General features: G+C 35.0%; 1 protein-coding gene across 2 annotated transcripts in view; it reads left to right on the top strand.

Moving 5' to 3' along the window:
• Ints8 (integrator complex subunit 8) overlaps positions 1–18,581 on the top strand; it is a 55,415-nt gene that overhangs the window by 13,236 nt on the left and 23,598 nt on the right. For both annotated transcript variants that reach the window (XM_026383501.2, XM_026383497.2), the window contains 8 exons: positions 568–723; positions 3,392–3,492; positions 4,026–4,167; positions 11,054–11,124; positions 11,500–11,675; positions 12,960–13,093; positions 14,954–15,064; positions 17,441–17,642. In XM_026383501.2, coding sequence (XP_026239286.1) covers positions 568–723; positions 3,392–3,492; positions 4,026–4,167; positions 11,054–11,124; positions 11,500–11,675; positions 12,960–13,093; positions 14,954–15,064; positions 17,441–17,642 — 1,093 coding nt within the window. The remainder of the gene's footprint in view (positions 1–567; positions 724–3,391; positions 3,493–4,025; positions 4,168–11,053; positions 11,125–11,499; positions 11,676–12,959; positions 13,094–14,953; positions 15,065–17,440; positions 17,643–18,581) is intronic.

Below are 18,581 nucleotides of genomic sequence, written 5' to 3'. Positions count from 1 at the left end.
GCAAAAATATTTTTTTGTTAGGAGGTAAAGGGCCAAGTAGTAAATACATTAGACTTTGTGTTCCATATTCAGTTTTTTTTTTAACTTTATTTTTTTAGTTGCTGATAGAACTTTATTTATTTATATGTTGTTGTGTTGAGAATCAAACCTAGTGCCTCACACATGCTAGGCAAGCGCTCTACCTCTGAGCCACCACCCCAGCCCCCAATATTTAGTTTTTTCTGATATTCTTTTTGTTATAATTTACAGTTCTAAAAATTGTTTTTGAAACAATAGATAATAGGCTGTATTTGTCCTATAAACAATAGTTTGCTGACCCTTTCTTTAAATACATAACCTTTTCATTTAATGTGGTGCTGGGGACTGAACCCAGGTCCTTGTGCATGCGAGGCAAGCACTGTACCAACTGAGCTATATCTCCAGCCCCAAACCTTTTCATTTTTTTATGATTCCTCCAGATTTGAATTTTCTGTTATCATTTTCTTGTACTGTTAAATACATTATGGGGTACTAGATTATTGTTTATATTACATTAATGGATAATGATATATAACTCTTACTTTACAGATAGGTTCATTATCTCTTCATTGTACCATAGATGAGAAGCGGTTAGCTGGTTATTGTCAAGCATGTGATGTTCTTGTACCTTCTTCTGATAGTACCTCTCAACAGTTGACTCCATATAGTCAAGTCCACATTTGTTTGAGATCTGGCAACTATCAGGTAAGATATATGATGGGAATGCACTGGTGTAGCTGAAAAGTTTTGGAAGCCAGACAACACTGAGTTCTAGTCCTGGTTCTGCCATTTACCAGTTGTATGATTTGGGCATATGACTTAAACTCACCAGCTGGCCTAAAAAAGTAGTGGTAATGGTTGTCACATTTCAAAAGATTCTTGTAAGAATCAAGTGAGAAGCGTTAACTACACAGATATTCTTTATTATTGATACTATTCTTTTTTGACCCAGTAGAATTTGCCCATCATAAATTGGTTGTGTAAGAAACTCTATGAACATAACTTTAAGTTATAGGTAGATAGCTTTTAGTTTTATGGATCCTGAAGTTTTTAATTCATTTTGAAAGTATATCCTTGTATCATGGCTTTGTTCATCTTTGTAACTATTACCCAGGAGGAGAATGTGAACTGAGTGGTTTTGTTAGGTTGTGATGCTCATTTGCAAAACACTCTTTGCTACTGAGCTTGGTTATCATCTCAGGATGTTGAGATGTCTTGCACCTCAGTGCTTGTCTTTAGCTTTGTAATGAAATCACTGGTAATTAGAGTGTGTACTTTTAAGTATTTATTGGAAAACTTCGATTCTTGAGAGTACACCGTGCCTTCATGTTATTTAACTCACAATTGAAATCATGAAACAACAAAGGTGTAATTTACTTTGTTTTGTGTTTCCATAGATGAGGGAGGAGATGATGCTTTCTTCCCTTGTCTGATTATTTTTCTAATATTGCTTTCCCTTATGTTAGAAAATTAAATTTTTATTTTTTGTTTTTGGTGCTGGAATTGAACTCAGGGATGATTGACCACTGTGCCACCTCCCCAGCCGTCTTTATTTTTTATTTTGAGACTGGGTCTTGGTAAATTGCTTAGGGCCTCATTAAATTGCTGAGACTGGCTTTGAATTCTCCATCCTCCTACTTCAGCCTCCTGAACCTGAGGGATTATAGGTCTGTGCCACCGCGTCTGGCAGGAAATTAAATTTTCCTGAACATGAATTATAGATATGGGAGAATTTATTTAAGTCTAGAGATCTTTCAGTTAACCACTCCCTACAGGTGAGGGTCCATAAGGTAAATACACAGAATTTTTTTTTCTCTCTGGGGATCATTGAACCAGGGCCTCACACATGGTAGGCAAGCGATGTACCACTGAACTACAACCCCAGCCTTCCCCACCCCAAAAGTCTTTTTTGTTTTGTTTTTTTGGAGACAGGTCTTAGTTGTTTAGGCTGGTTTTTGAACCTGTGATCCTCCTGCCTCAGTCTCTCATGTAACTGGAATTTTAGGTGTGTATTGCTGTTTTTGGCACATATAGATGCTTAAGAAGCTTCTGGAAACCACGTATGGTGGTACATGTCTGTAGTCCCAGCTGCTCAGGAGGATAGCAAATTTGAGGCCAGCCTGGGCAAGTTAGCAAGACCCTGTCTCAAAAAATAAAAGGAAGATCTGGGATATAGCTCAGTTGTAGAGTGTCCTGGCTTCATACCACAAAGGGAAAAAAAAAAAGAAAGAAATCATGTTTAGCCTTTATTTGAATAGATTCCCTTTATATGAACTGTTTCATTTTGTTTTGTGCTGGTGAAGCCTTAAACAGCTGTAACTGTCTTCTCACACTTGGAAAGTGGTAGACTTGATCTTGAGGAGCCTTAGGACATTCATTGTTCATATTTTGCTGTAGAGGAAAACAGTAGTTGGCTGTGTAGTTTATTTTTGTTGGTACAGGAGATTAAATCCAGGGCCTATAGCATGATAAGCAGATGTTCTACCAATAAGCTACATTCCTAGCCTTTATTTTATTTTTAGAAGGGCTCTTGCTGAGTTGCCCAGGCTGACCTCAAATTTGCTCTCCTCCTTTCTCATCCTTCCCAGTGTTAGAACTATAGGTGAGTGCTGGGATTATAAGCATGTCCCACCATGCCCAGTGGTTCTACAGTTTTGAAACCACTTTCATCAGCACTTTTATGGTAGTGGCTGATTACCTTTGTTTTCAGAAATCCTCTTCCCATCTTCCCACCCCCGTCACCCATTCTTTCTTTTCTTGTTTTCCATTGCTTGACAAGACTGAGAAAAAAAAATCTGTAAGTAATAATGTGGATGTTTTTGTAATTCACTTAAGTAACACATTTTAAACCAAATTTACTATAGTTGTTTCTTAGTATGTTTTTTTCTAGCTGATTTATTTAAAACTATTATTTTTTTTTGAAATTTGTTTTATGAAGGAAACTTAAGTTTGTTTAAAAAACATTTTTTTAAAAGAGGTTGCATTGCTTCTTACTGATTTTTTTTTACCCCAGCTTTCATTTTTTTATTCATTATTTTCAATTTTAAAAGGAGGATGATTTTTTTTGGATACAATTTTTTATTTGTTCTTTTTAGATATACATGACAGTACAGTGCATTTTGACATACATATATGTAGTATAATTTAGTCTAATTAGGATTCCCTTCTTGTGGTTGTACATGATGGAGAGTTTCAGTGGCAGATAATTTTTATTCTTAATCTAATTTTAGAATTTTAGAAAGAGAATGTTTTCCCAGTAAGGTATTTTTATGATTTTCTTCAATTTGTATTTTCCAAATATAGACAGACTTTTTTAAAGTAAAAAAATTGCCATGATTTTTGAAATGAATATAATTTTATATATATGTTCTAGGAGGTAATACAGATATTCATTGAAGATAACTTAACCTTCAGTTTACCTGTCCAGTTCCGACAATCAGTGCTAAGAGAACTCTTTCAGAAAGCTCAACAAGGGTAAGTAAATTGAAAAATTACTTTCAGGTTTTGAACAAAAGTGCAAGTCCTTTCTGGTTCATTTCCAACTTATCTACAAATCTTTGACATTACTTTCACTTTTGTTAATATAAGGGAAACTAACATAATCAAAGGATACATTATAAAGTTGTTTTTTCTGGTTTATTTTAAAAGTGATTTCACAGTGATTTCAAGGAGAAAGTTACACAAAGCAGAATTCATTCTGTTGCCTAATCTGTAACTAAATTATCCCTTGATAAATTCAAAACCTGTTCCCCTCCCTGCTCCTGACTTGGTATATGATATTTACTAGTGTGTTTGAATATCCTAAAATCTTTTCAAGTAAGATTGCCTGGACTGGGGATGTAGCTCAGTGGCAGAAGACTACTTGCTTAGCATGTGTAAGACTGAGTTAGATTCCTAGGACTGGAAAGGGAAAGATAAAAATAAATGACTCATTCTTGTGAATTTATTGTTGTAATATACGCCTTTTAAAAAATTATAAAAATAACAGTGGATCTACTTTTTTACAGAAATGAAGCTCTAGATGAAATCTGTTTTAAAGTCTGTGCCTGCAACACAGTCCGTGATATATTGGAAGGCAGAACAATTAGTGTTCAATTTAACCAGCTATTTCTTAGACCTAACAGAGAAAAAATAGACTTTCTTCTTGAGGTAAGATATTGTTCCCCTTTTGATTCATAATTAATTAGTTAATTAATCAATTTGGTACAGGGAATTGAATCCAGAAGCACTTTACCATTGATCCATATACCCACCCCTTTTTATTTTTATTCGGGGTCTTGCTATGTTGTTTGAGCCTTGCTTAATTGCTGAGGCTGGCCTTGAACTTGTGATCCTCCTGCCTCAGCCTCCCAAGTTTCTAGGATTAAAGGTGTGTACCACCATATCCAGCCATAATTGATAATTTTGCTTTTAAGTTAACCATTGCCCCTTTACTGCCTTTATCTAACTTCCTTTTCTGTGATGGGTAGTTGATACTCTTGACAAACAATACCCTTTAACTTCATCTTCATCATAGCTCTTTGAGTACCCCTTCTCCATATTTCTTCTATAGTTTTTATTGGATTTTCTTTGTTCCTGCATTGACTTTTGGCCTCTTTAGTGGTTTGTTTATACAGCTTTCATCCTTGGCTCATTTATCTTCTCAAGCCATATTTTATTCTCATACAGAGCTTCAGTTACCTGTTGTCATTGTGCACTAGAAACTCTCAAATCATGCCTCTAGTGTGTCATGTGAGCTGCAGAATCCATATGTTTTTGCTGGATTTTTCTACCTCTTCTTTTTTTTGGTATCGGGGATTGAACCTGGGGACATTAATCACTGAGCTACATGCCAGGCCCTTTTTTATTTTTTATTTTTTAATTTTTGTTACCAGGGTATTGAACCCAGGGGCGCTTAACCACTTTGCCATACCCCCAGCCCTTTTTATTTTTTATCTTGGGACAGGGTCTCACTAAGTTGCTTAGGGTCTTGCTAGATTGCTGAGGCCAACTTTGAACTTGAATCCTCCTATCTCAGCTTCCTGAGCCACTGGGATTACAAGTGTGTGCTCCACCATACCTGGCCTACCTTTTTATTTTTTGTTTTGAGACAGGGTCTCACTAAGTTGATGAGGCTGGCCTCAAACTTGAGATTCTCTTGGTTCAGCCTCTGAAGTTGCTGGGATTGCAGGTGTACAGCACCATGCCTGGCTGAATTTCTTTACCTCTTAATGATTTTGATATAATAGGAACTGAGAGAACTCTGTGAAAAATAATACCACTTAATCAAAAACAGAGCATTGCCAACATTCTAAAAGCCCTTCTTTTTTAAAGAGAGTGAGCGAGGGAGAGAGAGAAAGAGAGAGAATTTTAATATTTATTTTTTAGTACTCGGCGGACACAACATCTTTGTATGTGGTGCTGAGAATCGAACCCGGGCCGCACGCATGCCAGGCGAGCGCGGTACCGCTTGAGCCACATCCCCAGCCCCTAAAAGGCCTTCTTATGCGCTTTACCAAACCCTCAGATTCATCTTGAGGTAACCGTTACCCTTTTTTGTGATAATCACTTTCTTGCTGATCTTTGAAAATACTTGAAAGCATATTGTTTGTCTACTTTGAACTTCATGTGAATGAAATCATACAATATGTATTTTTTTATCTTTTTTACTGAACATTAAATTTGTGGGATTTATTCAAGTTGTGTTTAGATAGTTTTGTGTTTGTGGGTTTTTTTTTAAAATTCTCTTTCTCATTCTTGGAAGGTGTTAAAACTTTATATGGACCATGCCATAATTTATTTATCAAACGATGATGGACATTTGTGTTGTTTGAAACATACTTGCACATATACGCAGGTGCACACTTATACCAGTTTGTTACACATTGAGGGAAAGTATGTCTGCAACATTATAATATCAAAGTGATATGTATCATCAGCATTTTATAATTATTCTCATTGGTCAGTATCTTTGCCAACCCTTTATAGTGTGTGATTTGCCTATCAGAGGGTTGTTTAACGGTATCTCATTGAGATTTTAATTTCTATTTTAATATTGCTGAGATTGGACAACTTTTCATTTGTTTTATTTATTTATTTTCATGGTTCTATTGTCTGAACCCCAGGCCTCTTGCATGATGGGCAAGCATTCTATCAGAGGTGTATCTCCTGTCCTTATTTTTGTTTATATAAATTTTGTCTTTTGAGATAGCTGTTCCAAATGTTGTCCTTCATTTTTCTATTAGGTTGTCTTTTTGGAAGGAGGTTTTGTTTCTGTTTTTTTTTTTTTTTTTTTTCTTTGTAGGAATTCTTTATTCTCTTTGACCAGTTTTCAGTGTTGCAGGTATCTTCTCTGAGTTTGATTTCTTTCAATCTTAACAACGTTTCAAAATTTTAATATAGTTAGTCTTACCAATCTTTTCCTTTTTGGTAGTGATGTCTGTGTGTTCAAGAAAGCTTTTCTGGGACTGGGGCTGTGGCTCAGTGGTAGAATGCTTGCCTAGCACGCATGAGACACTGGGTTTGATCCTAGGCACCACATAAAAATAAATAAAATAAAGGTATTATGTTCATCTACAACTTGGAAAAAAAAAATGGTGTTGAAGTTGTAGCTCAGTGGTAGGGTGCTTACCTAGCACATATGAGGCCCTGAGTTCAGTCCTCAGGAAAATAAAATTCTAAAACATTTTTTAAAACGATAGCTTTTCCTATCCTAGGGTGTGAAGATAGTCTTCTGTTTTTTTTTTTTTAACATATATATTTTTTAGTTGTAGATGGACACAATACCTTTATTTTTTTAAATTTATTTTTATGTGGTGCTGAGGATCAAACCCAGTGCCTCACGAGTGCAAGGCAAGCACTCTACCACTGAGTCCTAGCCCCAGCCCCCCATTCTTGTATTTTTGTCTTCTAAAAACTTGTCATAGATTTCCTTTCACATTTAGGTGTTTTTAATCCAAAAATCTTTGGTTTTTCTGTATCATGTGAAGTCAGAGGTCAGATGTCATTCTTTTCTTTTTTATATGACTACCCATTTGTTCCAGCACAATTTATTATTCTTCTGTTTATTATTATTATTATTATTATTTTTTTTTTAACTAGTTTTAGGGCCACTTCTGTTCTCTACCAAGTGTGGGTTTGTCATTGAGCTCTCACTTTTTTTTTTTTTCCTGCTGGGGATATAACCCAGGAACTTGTATGTGCTAGGTAAGCGCTCTGCCATTAAGCTATACCTCAGCCTGACTGATTTACTAGTTAATATTTATTGTTAGTTTTTCTTATAATTATCCTTATCTAATTATGAAAGTTCCTTTGTATCCTTAATTCACTAAGGATTCTTTTAAATTGTGAATGATTTTAGATTTATTAAATACTTTTCCTATGTATATTGAGATGATCACAAAGTTTTCTAATTTATAGTTTATTAATTAATTTACATGTGTTATATAGATTAGTTCATCTGTTCATGTTTATATATGTATATTTGTAAAATTTTTTTAACATTCACATGTGAGATTGATACATATATTTTTATTTTCCTGTTTGATTTAGTGTTAAACAATGTAAATCAGGGCATATATCTTTTTTTAAATTTTTTTATTTTTTATTTTTGAATTTTTTAATATTTATTTTTTAGTTCTCAGCGGACATAACATCTTTGTTTGTATGTGGTGCTGAGGATCGAACCCGGGCTGCACACATGCCAGGCGAGCGCGCTACCGCTTGAGCCACATCCCCAGCCCCTTTTAAATTTTTTTAAATGGAGTGTATAAAAATGAAGTTGCTGCTTATTTTATTTTTTTCTTAAGTATTGGATAGAATTTACCAGTAAAGCCTGGGCTAAGGACTTTTTGTGATATTTTTGACATTGATTCAATTTCATCAGTGATTGTAGAGCTCTTGTTTTTTTCTTTTTTCTTGGGTTAGTTTTAGGAAGTTATTTTCTAAAAATTTGTTCATTTCATCTAAATTTTAAGCTTATTAACATTTTTATTGTTCATAGCATTTATAGATGTCCACTAATTCATGTTATTAAATAACTTTCAAAAATTAAGGTGAAATTCTGCCGGGTGGCACACACTTTTAATCTCAGAAGCTCAGGAGGCTGAGGCAGGAGGATTGTGATTTCAAAGCCAACTTCAGCAAAAGCGAGGTACTAAGCAACTCAGTGAGACCCTGTCTCTCAACAAAATAGGATTGGGGATGTGACTCAGTGGTTGAGTGTCCCTGAGTTCAATCCCTGGTACCTTAAAAAAAAAAAAATTTAAGATGAAATTATCATACCATATACTTATTTATCATGCGTTAAATATTTCCTGTGTTGTTCCATGATACCTGTACAGTACATCTCTGAATGAGACCAATTATTAAAGAAAATTCGTTTTTTTCCATCAGAAGATATCTTACAGATGGCTGCAAACAATAGAAGTTCATATATACAATGGAGCAAAATTATTAGTCTAAGTCCATTGTATATAATTTTTCAAGATGCTCAAAAATGATTTATACTGATGGTTTAACCAAAAAAAATGGTATTGAGCATAGTACTTATTAAGTACTGTTTTTTTTGCTTTATTGATACCAGGGATTAAACACAGAGGTGTTCAACCCCTGAGCTTCATCCCCAACTCTTTATTTTTTAAGACAGGGTTTCACTAACTTGCTTAGGGCCTACTAAGTTGCTGAGGCTGGCTTTTGAATTCATAGTCCTCCTGCCTCAGCCTCCAAAGCCACTGGGATTACAGGCATGTTCTAGTGAGCCCAGTTGTGAGGTTTTTTTTTTTTTTTTTTTTGAGACAAGTCCTCAGGATGTTGCTCAGGCTGGCCTTATATTTCTTTTTTTTAAATATTTTTTTATTATTTTTTTTTAGTTATCGGCAGACACAACATCTTTGTTTGTATGTGGTGCTGAGGTTCGAACCCGGGCCGCATGCATGCCAGGCGAGCGCGCTACTGCTTGAGCCACATCCCCAGCCCCCTTATATTTCTTTCTTCTTTTTTTTTTTTTTAATATCAGGGATTAAACCCAAGGGCACTTAACCACTGAGCTGCATCCCCTGCCCTTATTTATTTATTTATTTGGGCACCAGGGATAGAACTCAGGGGCACTTGACCACTGAGCCACATCCCCAGTGCTTTTTTGTATTTTATTTAGAGAGAGGGTTTCACTGAGTTGCTTAGTGCCTCACTTTTGCTGAGGCTGGCTTTATACTCCAGATCCTCCTGCTTCAGCCTCCTGAGCCTTGGAATTACAGGTGTGCACCAGTGCCCCCAGCCCTTTTTTATTTTTTTACTTTGAAACATGGTCTTGCTAAGTTACTGAGGCTTGCTTTGAACTTGCGATACTCCTACCTTATTGGGAATACAGGCATGCAATGCTGTGCCCAGCATGGCCTTGTATTTTTTTTTTTTTTTTAAGAGAGAGAGAGAATTTTTTAATATTTGTTTTTTAGTTTTTGGCGGACACAACATCTTTGTTTGTATGTGGTCCTGAGGATCGAACCTGGGCCACATGCATGCCAGGCGAGTGCGCTACCGCTTGAGTCACATCCCCAGCCCGGCCTTGTATTTCTTGACTCAGGCAATCCTCTGCATATAGTTGGCACTACAGGCAAATACTACCATGCTTGGCTTCTGTTATTTTATAGTTTCATCGAGATATAATTCACATACCATGCAGTCCACCTAAAGTGTACAATTCAGTAGTTTTAGTATATTTTTAGGGTTGTGTGACATCACCTCTTTTCTTTACCTCCACCAAACCTCTTACCATTCACTCCTCATTTTTTCTAAATAACCCCAATCTTAGAATCTACTCCCTCTATGCTTTTTTTTTTTTTTTTTTTTTTTTGTGGTGCTGGGGATTGAACCCAGGGCCTTGTGCGTGAGAAGCAAGCACTGTATCATCTGAGCTATATCCCCAGTCGTCCCCCCCACTTTTTTTTAACCAGTATATCCCAGATCCTTTTTTTTCTTTCTTTTAAAAATATTTTTAGTTGTATATGGACACAATACTTTTTATTTATTTATTTACGTGGTGCTGAGAATCGAACCCAGTGCCTCACATGTGCTAGGCAAGTGCTTTACCACCAAGCCACAACCCCAGCCTCCCTGCACCCCCCACTCTCCCCTTTTTGAGATAGGTTCTCACGAAGTGTCCAAGGCTGGCCTTGAACTTGCTATCCTCCTGCCTTAATCTACAAGTTGCTGGCATTACAGGTGTGGTCCACTGTGTATGACTGTCAGAATCTATTTACTTTATAGATTTGTCCTTGTTGGACTTGTCATATAAATTTATTTATATAATAGTTGGTCTTTTTTAATTGGCTTCTTTCACTTAGTTTAACATTCTCATGGTCCATGTTGCAGCCTTTATCACATTCCTTTTTTAATTAAATAATATTCCATTTTTGTTCATTTATCCATTTGCGAGACTTTAGGTTGTTTATTTATTTATTTATTTCAGTTTAAAAATATTTGACACACTGAGGATAGGAGCTCTTATATTAGTTATATTTTATTTTGACTTCTTGTAAGTACTATTTCAGGAGAAATCATAATCTATGAAATAAATGTAGAATAACATGAAAATATTGTGTCTACATAACTAATATCCACTTAATTAGTTTCCATTATTATTTTAATTGTTTATATTTTCAGCTGCGGTTATTTTCTTAACTGTTGGTTCTATGGTTCTATATTCATTAGCTGTTACTGATCATTGTTTTCAACTCTCTTTTCTGACAGGAACTGTTGATTCCTAAAGCTTAATCACTTCATGTAATCTGGTCATACACCTTAAAAATTCTGAGAGAATAACATGTTAAATTATTTGTAGTAAATTATTCTTTACTACCTGTATGTACCCGCAGTTATTAGAACATTCACCTTTCTCTAGTGAATTCTTACTCATTAATCTTAGCTCTTGTCTTAATCAGACCTGTCAGTACTATACTGTTGAAACAGGAAAATTCGATTGTTTTAAATCAACACTTTTCAACCTGATCTACCTTTTTTAAAGCACTTATATTCAATTGAAAATTACTCAAATTCCTAGGTATGTTCAAGATCAATAAATTTAGAAAAAGCTTCAGATTGTCTGAAAGGAAATATGGCTGCTTTTCTAAAGTAAGTACAATTTTCTTTTTTTAACCTTTGAACTTAGTCCCATGAGAAGAGTATCTTTTATTATCTTTTTGTATATGTCCTCCATATCTTATAATCAGGCAGTCACATATTGGAAAAACCAGTTAAGTTCAAATTTGTGTAGCCAACTGAAACTTTTGGATTATGTAGTTACTTTTCTAGTATATTGTAGCACTGGTATTAAAATTTTAAATAACAATCAAAGGCAAATTTTAAAATCTATTTAAAGATATTGTAATATAATTTATGAAATGATTAGCTTTTTAAATGGTTTATTAATATAAATTGATTCATATGATTTTTTCCTCAAACTAAATTATACGCTTTTTTGTTTTATAATATTTCTTACTGATCTAGGAATGTGTGTCTGGGGTTGGAAGATCTGCAGTATGTTTTCATGATTTCTTCACATGAGCTTTTCATTACATTGTTGAAAGATGAAGAACGAAAGCTTCTTGTTGATCAGATGAGGAAGAGATCCCCTAGAGTAAATCTGTGCATTAAACCTGTAACTTCATTTTATGATATCCCAGGTTAGCTCTCCAGTCTGCCAGCTAGACTGTTGGCACATTTTGCCCCTCTATTCAAATTAACATTGAAATATATTTAAGGATTCCCTTTTACTTGTTTTGTTTATACTTTATAGATATTTATGTGTGTGCTCTAGTTAGATTTCTGTATGAGTCGTTAAGTGCTAGGACTCTGTTGAGTGTATGGTAAATAAACAATCTTTTATTAGGTCAAGATTTTGGATAAGTATATAGAATATTTTAGATGGGGAAATAGACCAAGATAACCCTACAGTTAATAAGTTGTTGGAGGTAAAAACAAGAAGGGATGGGGCTGGGATTGTGGCTCAGTGGTAGAATGCTTGCCTAGAACGTGCGGGGCCCTGGCACCACATAAAAGTAAATGAGTGGAATAAAGGTATTGTGCCCAACTACAACTAAAAAATAAATTTAAAAAAAAAAAAGAAGGGAAGGGGAATAGTGAGGGATAGTGGACCCAGAAAGATGAAAATTTTGATTTTAGCCTTTATCATTGTGCTGCTATGTGTTGACTAAACATTCAGCTTTGGCAACATTTTCATTTTTGTTTATTTATTTAATGAATTCTCCAATTTTTGTCCTTATTCATAAAAAGTGGAAAATACAGTGCTCTTTATTAATAAGAAACATAAGCTTCAAAATTTAGTACAGATGAGACAAAAGAATTCAGTTGGTTTAACATAAGCAAAGTTTTAGCTACTTTGACCCTCACTGGATTTAAACTAGTTGGTAACCAGTCATAAAGGAAAAAATACCAAGATTAATATGCATGAAATGCTAGAAATACATTATTGAAAACTGATAGCTGAGCTATAATTTGGGATTTTAATGATCATTTTTGGCTCTCTTCCCTCTCTTCCTTTCCCCTCAAAACAAAAAAACATGTCTTTATGTTTATTATTAAATTTTATAAGTGCTTTCATTAACACATTATGTTCAAAAATAGGAATCTCTATATGAATTAATTCTTTCCATATATCCTGAATATTCTTTCCATGAACCAGTTATTGACTTTAACTTTTGTTTATATCTTCACTGTTTTTCAAATGGATTCACTTACTAAATTCAGATGTATTTCAAATTGTGGTAGGTTTTGTGTGAAGATAAAGTTAATAAATAACTTACATTACTTTGAGTGAGTCAGTTCTCAAAATGATAGCTGCTTTCAACTTCGAATACTTACAAATATGTTTCAGTTGTCATTCTCGTACGTTTACATATATCTTTGAGTTAAATCATTATTAAAATGGAACTCTTATCTTTTTGTAGCCTCAGCAAGTGTCAACATTGGTCAGTTGGAACATCAGCTTATATTGTCAGTGGATCCCTGGAGGATTCGACAGATTTTAATAGAATTACATGGTATGACTTCAGATCGACAGTTTTGGACAGTATCTAATAAGGTAAGAAACTCAAGAACAGGTGTGAATTAATTTTCATTTTCTAATCTAATTTATTAAAAGGGCTGTTCCCTGGTCTTTTTGAGAAAAAGGATCCATTTTACTTATAGTCTTCACCCGACCATAATTGTACTTTTATTGTACATTGTCAGAAAAAATTGAAAATGGGGAAAAAAAATATTAAATCAGTAACATCTAAAAATGTTATATTGTTTGTTACTGAAGTGTCTACATGCATTTTAAATATAGCTGTAAATATATGTGTAATGTATACTACCTATTAATAATCTTACTGTTCAGGGTCCCTTTCTTTCTGACTAGTCTGGTTATCAAACCCAGGGATTTGCTCTTGCTAGAAAAGCACTCTATCACTGAATTGTACCTTGGGTCTTTGTTTTTACTTTGTTTATTTATTTTTAAATAATATTTTTAGTTGTAGATGGACATAATACCTTTATTTATCTTTTTTTAAATATTTTTTAGTTATAGGTGGACACAATATTTTATGTGGGGCTGAGGATCCTACTGCCTCATGCATGCTAGATGAGTGCTCTACCTCTGAGCCACAATCCCAGCCCTTTATTTATCTATTTTTATGCTATACTGAGGATTGAACCCAGTACCTCACATGTGCTAGGCAAGTGCTCTACCACTGAACTACAACCCCAGTCCCTTATTTTTACTTTATTGTGTGTGATTGGGGATCAAACCTAGGAGTTCTCTACCTCTGAGCTATATATCCAGCCCTCCATCTTATGATCATGAGTAACTGAAATTACAGGCATTCACCACCTTGTCCAGCTTGGTTTTGCTTCTTAATACTGTCTTCAAATCTAAAGCCTACACCATGGAATCTCAGTGTATTAAAAGTTCCTTTTTTTTTTTTAATTTTTTGTAGTTGAGTATGGACAGCATACCTTTATTTTATTTGTATGTGGTGCTGAGGATCGAAACCAGTGTCTCACACATACTAGGCAAGAGTTCTGTCACTGAGCTACAGCCCAGCCTTTAAAGTTCTTCATAGAACATTTTTTTGCTTTCAATGTTCTTTTAAGGTCCCATCTAATGTATTTACCTATTTCTGAGGTTATCTATTTAAATTTCTTCCATGGAAAGTGTAAGTGAAAATAGCTTTTAAAGTCCCATTTCAGCCAAGCTTGGTGTCACACACCTGTAATCCCAGCAGTTTGGGAAGCTGACGCAGGAAGATTGTGATTTCAAATCTAGCCTCAGCAATTTAGGGAGGCCCTGACAAATTCAGTGAGACTCTTTCTAAAATATATAAAGGGTCTGGGGATGTGGCGAGTGGTTAAGCGCTCCTGGATTCAATCCCCGGTACCAATAAAACAAAAAAACATCATTTCAGTGAAAAATAGATTAGAGATAAAAGGAAATAAACCATAGATATAGGAGAAGTATGTGGCAGTGCTTTTAATTAACTGCATAGTGCCCTGCTGAAGTAGTAGTGGAAAAGCAGCCAGAAATTCATTTATATAGGACTTAAGCATACTTAATTACAGTGAAATGAAAATTTTTTTTTCTTTGAAAAGGATCTGTAAATGATTTTTTTTCCCCAAAATGATTTTTTTCCCTCCTGTACTGGGTCTTGAACCTAAGGGTGCTCTACCACTGAAATATATCCTCAACCCTTTTAATTTTATTTTGAGATAGGGTCTTGCTAAATTACAAGTGTCTCACCAAGTTGCTGAGGCTGGCCTCGAACTTGGAAACCACCTGAGTTGTTGATTACAGGTGTGTGCCTGGTTTATTAATGATTTTTTAAAAAATGTGTTTGAATGTTATTGAAAGATTCTCATCTACATTTGGCTTTCTCTGTGTGTAATGTATTTTTATTTCTTCTAGTGGGAAATACCTTCTGTGTATAGTAGTGTAATCCTGGGAATTAAGGACAGTTTAACAAGAGATTTAGTGTATATTCTCATGGCCAAAGGCTTACACTGCAGTACTGTTAAGGTGAGTAAAAGTGTACATCAGTGCTTGTTATGAATATACTTTAATAATTTTAGCAAGTGTCAGGAATTAAAACCTGTTATCTTTTCCTTGTCTTAAAATCAAAGTATAGGCCTAAAAAGATTGGCTTAAAAAGCCATTTGAAAAAGCATTTTAGTCAGTTCTTTTTCTTTTGCCTTTATAATTACATCGAATATGGATACCATTCTATACCTTTTTAAAAGTCTAGAAATCAGGCATGGTGGTGTGTGCCTATAGTCCAGCTACTTAGGAGGCCGAAGCAGGAGGGTCACTTGAGTCTAGGAGCTCAGGGTTAGCCTGGACAACATAGTGAGACTCCCATCTCTTGAATGAATGAATTTAGAGAGCATGAAAAGTTATCATTTGTATTCTTTAGGATTTAGTTAATAAAGATTGTATAAAAGGATTAAAAAATTAAAAAATGTTAAAATTACTTTTGTAGTATATTTAATTTTTATTTTTTTTAGAGAGAGTGAGTTTTAATATTTTTTAGTTTTCGGCAGACACAACATCTTTGTTTGTATGTGGTGCTGAGGATCGAACCTGGGGCGCACGCATGCCAGGCGAGCGCGCTCCCGCTTGAGCCACATCCCCAGCCTACGTAGTATATTTTATATAAGGAATTTGCAGTCTGGGAAGTTAAGGTATAAGCATAAATCATATAAAAGTGTAATTTTGAAACTAAAAGTTTTTCTGTTCTATAGGAAGCTTAAAGATAGCATTTGGAAGGCAGAACTCCTGAGCTAAAACTTAAATCAGGTAGCTATTTAAAGAAAGTGAAAGATATTGAAGGCAAGAGGATGATACCATGAGGAAAAGTTGGAAGACAAGAAAGGATGGTATATGAGGGGATTGGAAACAGTTCCCTTTGATTATAGCATTGTTAGGTGAGACAGGCAATAAGGCGCATTCCTACCTGAATCGTACAGCTAGAAGTAGTCTAAGATATAGACATTGTAGTTTAAGAAGCAGTTCCTAGCCTCTCAACTTGATACTCCTTCCTAAATTGGCCTGAAGACACATACACATAAAGTCCACATGTAATGTCAGTTCTCCATTTCCACCTCTGTTTTCACAGGTGTCCTTTTCCTGTTTAGTAAACTAAATTGGGTGGGAGAGCAGCATAATATACAAGTTTTGAAACCAAGTGGTTTAAGTCCTCTGATTTTGTCGTATTTGAAAGTTATATTAACTATTATAGGTAACTTGCTTTTTCATGTAAATTTTAGAATCAGCTTTTTAGTGGCTAAATAGAGTTTGCTGTAATTTTGATTCAGATTGTAATAATTATAAGTAAATTTGGAGAAAATGGCTATTTTAATATTGATTCTGTTCATGTACATAACATACTTCTTTTATTTATGTCTTTATACTCATCAGTTTGTAATTTTCATTGTACAAATCTTGCATGTTGTTGGATTTATCCCTAAATGTATGTTTTAAAAAATATAAAGTGCTGGGGCTCAGTGGTAGTGCACTTGCCTGGCATGTGTGAGGCACTGGGTTTGATTCTCAGCACCACATATAAATAAATTAAGGTTTATCAACAACTTAAAAAAAATTAAAAATATATAAAGTATAATTAATTATTCAAAAGCCAGTATTTTCACTACACCAGGAATAAACCCTTTGCATTTCCTTAAACTTATGCTTAAAGTTCACATTCATATAGTAAATAAATACTTTTTTACAATAGTAGGAAGTGAGCGAAAATAATCAATCTTTTTTTTTTTGTATGGTATTAGGGATTGAGTCTAGGGGCACTTACCCGTTGAGCCACACGCAGCCTCTCCCCCCCCATCCCCTTCCCTTATGAGTTTATTTTTTCAATGTATAATTTGAGGCTGCAGTTGGAAACATAATCCTGGAGTCTGGGGAATGGTCTGGACTAGAGATACCATTGTGGGATTCTGGAAGATAACCCAGGAATTCAGAGTCTGGAGCTCAAGGGATGCAACATTGGGTCCAAAAACGAATGGTGTAATAGTTATAGGGACCAGATATGGAAAGGGAAAAAAGAATGTTTTTTAAAAACGTAGTGCACAGCACTGGAAAGTAACTGAAAAATGTTTAATTGATTAGAAAATCTTTGGCTTGTCAAAGTTATTTCTTTGTAGTGATGGGAGTACAGCCAGATTGTTAAAACGAATAAAACACTTGGAGAAAAGTAATGCTTGAAGATTAGTCTTTAGGAAATTTGGGATAAATAAATGATAGAGAAAAAGATAATCTGTCCTCACTTTCTGAGATAAGCATTGCTAATCATTTAAATTAATTCTTTGTTCTGTACTGAAGATACATTTTTTTTTTTAACTCTAAGAAAAGATGACTCAGGGTATTCTGTCATTTCTTTTATAGGACTTTTCCCATGCTAAACAGCTATTTGCTGCTTGTTTGGAGTTGGTAACAGAGTTCTCACCAAAACTTCGTCAGGTCATGTTGAATGAGATGTTACTTTTGGATATTCATACACACGAGGCTGGAACAGGGCAGTCAGGGGAGAGACCTCCCTCTGACCTTATCAGTCGGGTGCGAGGATATCTGGAAATGAGGCTTCCTGGTAAGACTGATTCACAAAGTCAAATTCAGAAATTCAGTACTGAAGTGTGGGAAAAACACTAAAAAAAAAAATTGACTTTTTAACTGTCTATAAAAATTATTTTTCTAACAGGATTTGGGTTTGGCATTCACTTGAGAACATTGGGGAAAATGGAGGAAATATTTCCTAAGATTTCTGTAATACAGTACCACAAACTGGGTGATTTTACAACAAAAATTTATTGTTAGAAGCTAGATGTCTGAAATCAAGGTGTATCAGGCCGTTCTTCTAAAGGCACTCTTATCTCTTCCTTATTTCTCGAGGCTCCCAGCAATCTTTGATCTTCCTTGGTTTGTAGCTGCATCCAGTCTCTGCCTTTGTCTTTACATAGCATCCTCTCTTGTTGTTGTTTATTTCTTCTCTTCTTACAAGGAAGTCATTGGATTTGGGGCCTGCCTTAAACCAACATGGCCTTATCTCAATTAGTTATATCTGCAGAGGCCTTGTTTCCAAATAAGGTCACATTCTGAAGTTCCAGGTGGCCATGAATTTTTGTGGCACTATTTAATGTGCTATAAAAGCTACATTGCAGGGTTTTTGTTGTCATTTTGTTTTGGTTTTGAAGAAGGGTCTTGCCATTTTGCCCAGGTTGCCCTGGAACTCCTGGGTTCAAGTAATCTTCCTGCCTTGGCTTCATGAGTAGATAGGACTGCTGGTATGTATTACCAAACCCAGCTTCTACTGTAGTTTCAAGATAGTCTGGTAAAGAATCATAATGTCCTTATGAATACAGGTTGAAGGTTTGTTTCCTCATCACTGCCCTAAAATGTCCTTAAATTGATTGCCAGTGGGTCAGGAGTTCACTTGTGGCCACTTTAGAACAGAGCTTGAGCACTCAGTTTCATTGATAAATATCTTTTAGTGAAAATGGGCATATTAGGCCAGATGTGGTGGTACACA

The sequence above is a fragment of the Urocitellus parryii genome, chromosome 7 (genome assembly GCF_045843805.1).
Source record: "Urocitellus parryii isolate mUroPar1 chromosome 7, mUroPar1.hap1, whole genome shotgun sequence".
NCBI lineage: Eukaryota > Metazoa > Chordata > Mammalia > Rodentia > Sciuridae > Urocitellus > Urocitellus parryii.
Note: the sequence above shows the minus strand (reverse complement) of the source record. Positions and strands in the feature narration are given on the sequence as shown.